General features: G+C 39.4%; 1 protein-coding gene across 1 annotated transcript; it reads left to right on the forward strand.

Annotated features, from left to right (window-relative positions):
• Positions 1-947: 947 nt before the first annotated feature.
• LOC120538351 (prostate-associated microseminoprotein-like) lies at positions 948-10039 on the forward strand. Its single transcript, XM_039767826.1, has 3 exons — positions 948-1111; positions 1745-1853; positions 8580-10039. The coding sequence occupies exons 1-3, from the start codon at positions 994-996 to the stop codon at positions 8758-8760; spliced, it is 408 nt and encodes a 135-aa protein (XP_039623760.1). The 5' UTR covers positions 948-993; the 3' UTR covers positions 8761-10039.
• Positions 10040-11007: the final 968 nt, after the last annotated feature.

Consider the following 11007-nt stretch of genomic DNA (forward strand, 5'->3'; position numbering starts at 1 on the left):
ATTGTTGAATAAAACAGTAAATGTTGTGTATATATTCATGTTTTAAAAACTTAATCCTCATAAATATGAAAGAGCATATGTTATTTTGCTTTTGTAAGACTATATGAAATGAAAGTGAGAGGAATTCATTTGGGCCATATTGTCAGTCAGTTATTCTTTAGCCCATTTAGTCCTGACCATGGTTGCAAGGAGCTTATCCCAGTGAACATAGGTCACAAGGCAAGGAATATACCCTGGACAAGGTGCCAGTCCATCACAGGGCAAACACACACACACCCCAAGCACACACTAGAGCCATGCCAGTTCACCTAATGTTCATGTCTCTGGACTGTGAGAGAAAACTGGTGCTCCTGGAAGAAATCCACACAGAAGACACAGAAGAACATGCAAACGCCACACAATGAGGACCCAGGACACGACCCTGGTCTTCTTACTGGGCTGCAGCAGCACTACCACTGTGCCACCCTGGCCCAGATTCTGAGCACATTTGAATACATATTAAGAAATACCTAAATTGCAATGATTTAGCAATACATTTCAAATGCTCAAACAAGTAAGTTTGCAATGGTGCTACATAACTACAATAAATATAATGTTTTGTTTGATTTTTTTAAAAAAAGCTTTGTGCCATTTACTAAAAAATAATAAAGTAAGAAAAAAAATCTCTTTTGAGCTGACACAATATGCTCAATAACTCTCAGTCTTCTTTTGCTATAGTCTCCCTGGAAAACAATGTATTAGCCTGCCTGATGTGTTAAACACAATAAATACACTAAGCAAACTGAGCCCATCTTATCTTCTCACCCCAAATGTTACATGCAGTGATGACGTGTTGTGTAACACAATGGCTCTGGGGTAGGCGTTTTAGTGAAGGTAAACAATTTTGAAGCCCTGCTTGGTATAAATAGCTGCTTGCTAGTGTCACCTGGCAGATAGTGGCTGGAAAATCTGAGAGGAACACCCTAAAGAAAGAAGAAAAAAAAAGAGAAAAAAATGGGCAGGCTGCATGGATGGTCCCTTTTTGACTTCATCAATTGGGTTTTCCTTATCAGTATGCTGTTGCTTTGTGTAGCTACTTATACTAGTGGAGAATGTTACTTTAATGCCAAAGGTAAGCTTTCTTTTCTTCTTTTAATATATGTGACTGTTTTAGGAGATCAGTGTGCCACTCAGCACCAGATTTCACTGGTGTTTTTACTCCTTAATTTCCCTATCTCCTGATATTTGTGGCCACTGTCTTGTTGTATTGGAAGGCAGAGATAATGAAAAGAGTGCTTCACATTGTTATTAATTCAAGGCTAACAGTATTATAATTACACAATTCAAGACAAAAAATAAATAAATTAAAATTTGAAATAAAATGTCAATATTTATGTCTAGAGGAGTACTTTGTATTATTTAATTAATTTTACTTACAGCGATATACTTCTTCCAAGGTGACACAGTTGTTAGTACTGTTGTCTCGCAAGGTCCAGCATTCTTGGTTTGAATTCAGTAACCAGGTTTTCTTCTTTTTTCATTTGAAATCATTTTACAATAATTATATATGTGAATGCATGGTAACCCTCATGCTCTTCTTGCAAAGTATCAAGAAGGAATTTTGCCTATAGGATAGAAGACCAATCTTGTGCCAGTAAATGATTTCACAAATGAGTATTTCAGCTAATATTTCTAGTTGTTTCTTAGGAGGAATAACTGAAGATGCCTAGGCCTTTAACCTCATTTTTTAACCTTTGGCTAACAGGAACCTGTGAATACAAGAGTCAAGTATTTGGCTTTGGTGAAACTTGGCTAACCAAGGACTGCTACCAGTGCATCTGCCTCAAACCTTTTGGAGTGGGCTGCTGTGATGAGTAAGTGTGGTACTTCTACTATTACTGCAAAGAATCACCCTCTCTTGTTATATGTGTAATCAAAACTAGCTTCAACAATTTTCCTGATTTAAATTATAAAATGCAAAATTGAGAGAAAATAAGACATTTATTTTAATATAATATTTGTCTTTTACTTAGCTATTGAGAATTTTGAATTTGTAGCTTTGATTTTTTCTGCGTGAAGTTTGAGCATTCCATTGAACCAATGCAAAATGTGCAATTCTGGCCAACTGGGACTAAAGTCATTCCCAGCACCACTTTTAAATAGGGCAGAAAAATGGTTCTGGAGTGGAAATCACTCCACCATAGATAAACCCCTGCTCAGATCCACATACACTCATCTGGGGGCTAATGTAGAGTTGGCATTTAACCTGTCATACACACGTGAGGAAATCCAAAGTACCCAGGGAAATACTCATACAGACACACAAATATGCCAGAGTCTGAACTCTGAACTCTAATGCTGGGAAACCACTGGTCATAATTTCAGCTCATTTTCTGAACTTGCTTTACTCATTAAAAACTCATGGAAAGATGAAGGCTGCCAAGAGCAGCACAGAGCAGAAGAAAAACGTTGATTTGACAGGATATCATCATACAACACTCTCAAGCACACATTTACTCATACTATACCATTTCATTAAACAACTTTTTTAGATATAGGGTTAGAGTGGAGCATCTAGCAAAATCCAAATGAGAACGATTAATTCAACATAGTCAGTTCCCAGGAGCTGTAATGCAGGAACAGTGATTTTGAATGGGCAGTATAGAAGTAATAAAGAAATGTCTGGATGCTCTTTTAAAACACTAATAACTTGTATGATAAAGGCAACTTCCAGTATATTGAATATATTATACTGAGAAAGTGTATTATAGTGGGAAAGTGCATCTCACTTCAGGTTGCTCTATAGGTGATACTAATTAATGTCCAGTTAAACAGCTAACTACAAAATGATAAAAAGCAAACAGTTACATTTGCACAAAATAATCTACAAGTTTATCATAAATATTTTGTGCATATCTAAAAGATCACTACATGTTTTGTATAAGAATCATATCAAAGGTCATAAGCTAAGTATTTTTATAAGACTAGTTTTTGGGTGAAATGCTACAACCAATAGAGCTGGTGCTTAGCAATGCCCTATGCCATGTCTCTCATTAACAACAACTTCTGTTGTAGCAAAGTAATGACATTTAGTCTGTAATTACCTGAGCTTCTTTGACATGAAATACTCAAGCAAGTTGCTCCCATAGGCTAGCACTAATTCATTTAGCTTTTCACTGATTGTGTTAGACCATTTACTTGATGAAATCTCTAGGAAATCTGAATCGAGTTATGTAGGTTATATTAAAAGTTCACAAAGTTAAGTTTTTATAAGCTTTTGATTCTTTCTGCGTATTTATCTAGCTCTGTCTGTGTCATTACAGCAAACACTCACTCCATTGATTTGGCACTTAAGTCTTTGGCTTGTAGATTGGCTAAGTAAATTCATTGTCTTACATATGTCGCATCCTAGTTTACCGATATGAACTAATAGGCTGGAACTTTTTAGAATTCTGAATAACTGCCTTGCTCAATTGCAGTGTCTACTTTTCTGTGGCTTCCAAATTATTCAACGTTTATTCCATTATGAGCAAGGAGGGTGTGATAAGGGATCTCTGGGGTTTGTGGTCATATTGCAGGTGGGTTCTGCTTCTTACAGCCTCTTCTATTTCTTTCAACCATGAAAGCATGTTTCTGCATGCAGAAACATATAGTACAGTATTATATGTACTTTGTACTGAATAGCTCGGCAAATAATTAACCTCTCCCACATGTTAAATTGATCAATCTGAACTCCTCAGGATTCCACTGTGATGATGCGGGTTCGGCTCCACGCTCCTATCACTGTTTGGAAGCCTTTGAACCCAACACCGTCGGTAATGTCACCGATGAGCTAGACAGTTGAGGCAATAAACAATTGAGCAAGGGGATGGTAAAGATGTGCAAGTGCTTTTATTAAAATAGTCAACAAAACCAGTGTTCAATAAATAGTGCTGTGCAGTTCCAAGTTCAAATAAATAATCCAATAAAACACGTGGAGGTTAAATACACAAAAAAACCAATGCTTTAAAAACGAGGTTAAAACGTTCTGTGTGGAAGCAGTCTTTAAAAACATCAGGCTCAGTGCTTCTCCTATGCTGGCGTCTCACGTGCTTCTCCCATACGGGCCCATGCAACAGGCGAGACGCTCTCTGCAGCTGCCCTCTTCAACTCACACGAGACTGGAGACCTCCCGATCCCTGGCTTCAGTCTGGCACTCATCCCAGCCTCGAGACTTGGTTCAATCCAACGGCCAGGACGCTCACAATGGACATTCCCCGAGCAAGCTTCCCGACTTCCGCTGCGTTTATGGCCTTCTGCGGCCAGTCACCTTCCCCTAGTCACTCCTGCTATCTGGTCGCTCAGCGGGAGCAACATCAACTCTAACGCCTGGGTGTCGGCCTAACACCCAGCTTCCTCGCAGCTGCCCGCGAGCACTTGTTTGCTCGCCCACACGCTCTCACCGACTTGCTTCCTCGCTCCCTGTAACCTCCATCCTTTCTTCCTTTTCTCTCATTTTTTTCTTTTTCATCTCATTCCCAACCGTCTCGCGCTTCTTTTAAACAGCGAGGGGCCATAGCAGCTGCAGCACATTAGCCACAGGAACAATCACGGATGTGGGCAGTCCCTCACCTGTGCACTCGGTGAGAAATGCCCACACGGCAGATCGCCCCGTGGCTTGCTATGGCCACTACGGCCTTCATGAAGCCGCAAGCGCGGTGATTATTTATTTAAAAAAAATGGCCTTTGCTCAACGAGCTGTGGACCCATACCACATCCACACTATGGAAATTTGCCAATAAGTGAATTAATGTAGTATTTTTAACGGCTGATTTTTTTTCTTATGTATCCTTCATGGATTTGACACCCAAGGAAAAAGAAACTACTTTTCTTAAAACTGCAAGGTATGTGACTGGGACTTGGTATACAATTGTGGGTTAGAAAGAAAAGTGCTAGTATGAGAACTGAGGAAGGGTTTAAGTAAAGATTTTAAAAGTTTGCATTTTCAGGTGTTCCTGTCCACTTCAAACACTGGTGATATGCCAATTATGTTAAAACATTGCCATTTTGACACCCATTCTTCATGGTTGACACCATTTTGTGTTCTGATTTCATGAGTGCCATTATATTGTTTTAGTTATGGTATCCGTGATGACACATAGTCTGGGATCCAAGCTTTGCAATTGGGACAACAAAAGAAACAAATAATGGTATCAGTGGAAATGAAATCATACTAGTGTTAAGAATTTTAAGAATAGTTTTTTGTTTTTTAGTTTGGATTTTTGTTAAGGAGTTTAGCTCCCCGTTTTTCTAACTTCTTTCACAATTTCACTTCCGGCCTTTTTATTGACTTTTCTACATTTTATTCTCTAAAGAGAGCCTTACCCAGTCTTATGTTTGAATGAAACTCTTATTGACTAGCCAAGTAACATCATGGTGATAATGTTTCATTAAAAATACTTTCATTGTTCTTATGCCCTTCAATGATCTGATACCACATTTGGGGTTGATTTTTGACTAGTATCCATCACTGCTGGAATATGCTCCGCCCTCCATGCATCCTAAATTGACTAAGCTGGTTTGATAAAAATATATTATGTATTCCTAATTAGTCTGAATCATGTCATACATTGTTTCTTTGCCCAGTTATATCTCATCCATTTATCCACCTCTCTTGCTATTACAACTGGCATTTAAACAATACCTTTACAATAATTATGGCCAGTGAAATCCTTCTCGTCTATGTAAGATTAGAGTCTCAGACAATGCTAAAACATGGGTGTGACATCAAATGCAAAAATATAACATATGGTCATATTAGCTTGCCATCGTTTGTTATTAATCATATTTAATATATGAGCAATCTGTCAGGTCAGATTGGGGAGCATGCAGTGGTACAGCATGTTTCTGTACCCACCACAAAACAAAGCAGCTTGGGATCCCAGTTGGCAACCCCCCTGGCAAAGACGAGCTCTAGTCCCAACCTCTGGGAATGACCGTCTATCTGCTGCAGCCAGGTGTTACGTGGGTGTCCCATTGGCCTGGTTCAGCCACTCGGGTCATTAGCCATGAGGATCCTGCAAGTCCGATCACCCTTGGGGAATCACTCCACATGTCCGTAGTACTGATGCTCCCTCACAATGCAGGTAATGTGCCTCAGTTGGGACTCCATGAGCAACTGCTCATTCGGCACAAAGTCAAACCAGCGGTACCCAAAGATTCTCCGAAGAAAAACAGTACCAAAGGAGTTTGCTCTTCATCTCAGGACATTAGATAGTATCATTGCCTCGCAACCATATACTGTAGCAAAACATTAAGCAACAGGACTCTAAAGACTTGGACCTTAGTCCTTTTGCAGAGATATTGGGAGCACTACAGATCCTTTTCCAGTGACCTCATGAGTCCCCATGCTCTTGCAATTTGTCTACTGACTTCATATGAAAAATCACCAGTGACAGGAATGTCACTGCCTAGGTAAGTATACCTCTCAACAAGGTCGACAGTCTCTCCACAGACACACATGCTGCTGATGGCTGTGCCCAAGAGCTCATTAAAGGTCTGATTCTTCGTTTTTATCCAGAACACTCGCAAGCCCAGACACTCAAACTCCTCGCTCAGTCTCTCAATAGCCCTGATTAGAGCCTCCATTGACTCCGCAAAGATCACGGCATTGTTGGCAAAGTCAAGATCACTGAATCTTTCTTCACCAACAGATGCCCCACAGCCGCTGGACTCCATGACCCTGCCCAACACCCAGTCCTTGCAAGCACTGAACAGAGTAGGAGTATGAACACATCCCAGACTAACCCCAGAATCAACTGGGGAAAAACACAGATGTTCTGTCTCCACTCTGGACAGCACTCACAGTATCAGTGCACAGGCCGGCCATGATATCTAGCATTTTCCGGGGGATCCCATTAAATCTCAGTATGTTCCACAGGGCAGCTTGATCAACTGAGTTGAACGTTTTACGAGGATCACCAAAGACTGCAAAGAAACTCTGCCAATATTCACATTTGAGCTCAATGAGGACCCTGAGTACCAGAATATGGTTGATGGTAGACTTCTAAGGTGTAAAACCAGACTGTTCCGGTCATTGGTAGGAGCAAGTGATCACGGATCCTATTGAGGATTGTCCTAATAAGGACCTTACCTGGCACTAAGACCAGCATTATCCCCTGGGGTTGCCGCAATCCAGATGATCACCCTTCCTTTTCCAGATAGGGGCAACAAGTCCCATTTTCCAGTTAATTGGGATGATGTTGGGATGATGCCTGTCTGCCAAATGGAAGCAAAGATTGTTTGCAATGCCATGAGGACAGCCTTACCACCAGCCTGGAGAAGTTCACACCTGACACCACTAATCCCTGCAGCCTTCTCTATCCAAACCTGGTTCACTATGTGTGCAATCTCAGTGAGACTTGGTGGTTCACAGCTAATTGGATGATCAGCCTCAAGAACTGTGGACCCAGATATGTCCAACATCCTAGCCAGAGGACAAGCTTTAAACAGCTGCTCAAAGTAGTCAGCCCATCGGGACACGACTGCAGCATCATCTGTAAGGACCATTCCATCAACAGCCTTGACTGCAGTTCTCCAAATTTGGATTTGCGTGATACTTTGATTACCCTGTAAGCAGGATGTGGGTCACTTCACCATAGATGTTGTGTGACTTGCTCACAGATTACTCTAACAAACACCTCCTTATCTACCCTCAGAGCCGCCTTTCTCAATTCCCGGTATAGACAGGAGTTGCCATTAAGCTGTGCACTGCAACTCCTCTGTGATATCCAGGGTGACCTGCAAGAGGAAACACCAACACAACCCTCAGCAACCATCAGGGTCTTGTCACAGAAGGTTTCCCACATCACATTAGGATCGGCAGTTGCACCTAAGCAGAGTATTTATTAAAAACCACGACATGCAAGCCTAATTAATGGAATATAATTAGGGATATATCATTAGTACTAGCGTATTGTACTGTGTTAGCCATTATGAATGTAGAGAAAAGCCAAGCAAAATGACACCTTTTATTGGCTAACTAAAAAGATTACAATATGCAAGCTTTCGAGGCAACTCAGGCCCTTTCTTTAGGCAAGATGTAATGGAGATGTAATGATGTAATGGAGATTTTCCTTGGATGAGATCTAAAAGTGACAGTCTGACTATAGCTCATTTAATGACCACTAAAATGCATTGCCATGTGAACTCAGGTTTAACACTCTGGTAGTGCAGAAATCAAGGAAAGATAGGGTATTGGGGTGGGGATAGGATTAGGGGATTCCCACTCAACATCAACTGGTTAGATTTTATACATTGCCTGTGGCAGTGGGAAGAATAAAGATGTATGTATCACTTTTGTGACAGGCTTGTTTTATAAAGGGTCTTAAGGACCATCTCACTGGCAAGAAGGTGTGCCTGTTCCTTTTTAGGTGCCAAATTCATCAGAGGTCTGTGGCATTTTATAAATGCAGTAAGAAGTTCCTGCATTAGTATAAAAACCACACCAAGTTAACAAGACAAGACTATAAAATGTTTTTAGGAAATAAGGTGCTGATGTGTTTAACTTATGGTTCTGCTGTTTATTTCACTCAAATTTTTCTCTATTTTGTTTTTCCAAGTGGACAGCAACCAGTGGATTATCCAGAGTGGTGTGAAGTTATCCGGACGCCTGACTCCTGCAGTGTGGCTGTGGTCATGAGAGGAAACAACAAAATACCATGCATTGACAACCCAATCCTGAATAACTTGCATGGCAGTGAGAAGCAGGCATGGAAGGAGCCACATGATCTTCTTTTCTAATATGTCAAATGCTAGTATAGAATGATGCAGTGAAAATACAGAATTCCAAGTGGCCTGCCATTTTTTCTGTTCATTAGACATATTTAGTTAGAGACCTGCAGTCAGTAGATGACAGGTGTGAAACTGTGTAAATGTACACTAATATGATCACAGTTTGTCCATCACTTTATTATGTTCTCTTGAATGTGCATGGCTACTTTCTCACCCCGTTTTCAGGAGAACTGCAGTACTTTCAAATGAATGTTTAGCAAATTAAAATCTAACATAGTAATGTAAGGATAACTTGCATTTGCTTGGTTCCTCCAAAATAAACTGGCACAATGATCCTACATTTTAGGGCCTAAACTCAGGGTCAGGTGAGATTGCACAACTATTCTACAGATTAGTAATTTGAGATAGAGGCACAATAGGCTTGAATGACCATGTTTTATTTGTAATAATAACTTTTTCTCTTGTTTCATGTTATTATGCATCAGTTTAAGCATAATCTAGAATTATATAATCCTACTAAACATAAAAATGACCCACATAAACCCACATTATTCCAGTGAAATTGTAGATTTAATGAAAAGGAGACAAAACATTAGTTTAAATGCTTTTCAGACAGCTGGGTTCAAATCCTGGCTTAGTCATTCCCTTTGTGGAGCTCATGGTTTCCTGATGTATAAATTGAAAGTTTTTATTCAGGTTTTCTCCTTTTTCCTTATAAAACCTAAGCACATGTTAATCATTTTAATATAAAATAAATCAAGTTAAAGTAAATGGAATAGCCTCAGATTACTTAAAATGTACTTCTAATGTAAAAAGTATGGTCTAACAAGTATTGAAAAGTAGTTATTAATATTTAGGTGGTTTAAAAGTGCAATATATTAAATTTGTTACAATATTTTTACCTACATTTTTATAGATAAACAAGAATAAAATATTATGCTTGAACACTACTTGAGACCTACAATTGTGGACATAGTAATTATTATTTTTACCAAGCAGCTCTGAAAGTCATGTAAATATCTGTAATTGATTTAAATGAGTATTGAGTATTAGTAGATTGTGTAATACATGCTTTTAAAATTATGTTTTAATAGCTACAATATTTTATGAAATCCATTTAAACTTTGTGTGCACTTAGGAAGCAGTTTATCTCTATGTGCATTATGGCTTGAGTCTTTTTTCACAGTTAGATAATCCACTCTTTAATGTAGTACTGTTTGTAATCTGTAAATAGCTATGAATTTTAGTGAATTCTCATGCATTAAACTGAAGTGAGTTTTTGCTTAAATGTTGTTCCTATTAACTGCTCTGGAATCCTATGAGAATCAGCACTGATATCATGTACAAGGCCTCTTCATCTCAGTGAAAGGCTAGTAACCCTATAGGCTGAGTGTTTACTAGCTACCAGTGGGAAGTTGGTCAGCTGTATATGCACAGCCCAGGAAAGAGCTCCACATGACTGAAAGGTGCCGACATGTCACACCTCTCACCTTGCTGAAGCTCTTTTTTGTCACTGCATTAGAATGGTAATTACACGGTCATTACAAATTACCTGGTGTGGCATATTTTCTAAAGCTTTGGCTTTTTAATTCTCTTAATTTTCTTCCAACCCTTGAACGAACTCTTTTTCCTGTTTTCGCCCAATTCTTGTGTTTCCTATTTTTGGTGTATTGTGCAGTAATAATCAAAACACTTCTTTTGTGACTTTGGAGCTGATTATATATTAATTTTAGTACTGGCAAGCTCAATTGCTTCTTCTTGATCATACAATGAGGCAGAGGTGAGGACTGAACTGACAACATTGCATCTGAAAATCCAGGGCCCTAGCTGCCCTCCTCACTTCTTTGTATCTGTATGTTGACAATAATAATAATAAAATAATAATAATTCATTACATTTATATAGCGCTTTTCTCAGTACTCAAAGCGCTATCCACACAGGGAGGAACTGGGAAGCGGACCCACAATCTTCCACAGTCTCCTTGCTGCAAAGCAAAAGCACTACCACTGCGCCACCTGTGAGGACAATATCACAGCAAAACTATCTCTTTTCCCATTCTACTATGCAGCACCAACTACTGATCAGAAAGTGTCTCACAAGATGCAGATATAATATTTTTTTAAACAGACACAACTAGTGTTCATTGGAGTCATACAAATGGACAAGTTAGTACTGAGCTTACTGGAAATGTTAGGTGCTTTATTATAAGCAGTTTGATGAGATGCTCTTGTGCACTGTTGTTAAACTCTTTGAGCT

Source organism: Polypterus senegalus, chromosome 1 (genome assembly GCF_016835505.1).
Source record: "Polypterus senegalus isolate Bchr_013 chromosome 1, ASM1683550v1, whole genome shotgun sequence".
Lineage (NCBI taxonomy): Eukaryota > Metazoa > Chordata > Cladistia > Polypteriformes > Polypteridae > Polypterus > Polypterus senegalus.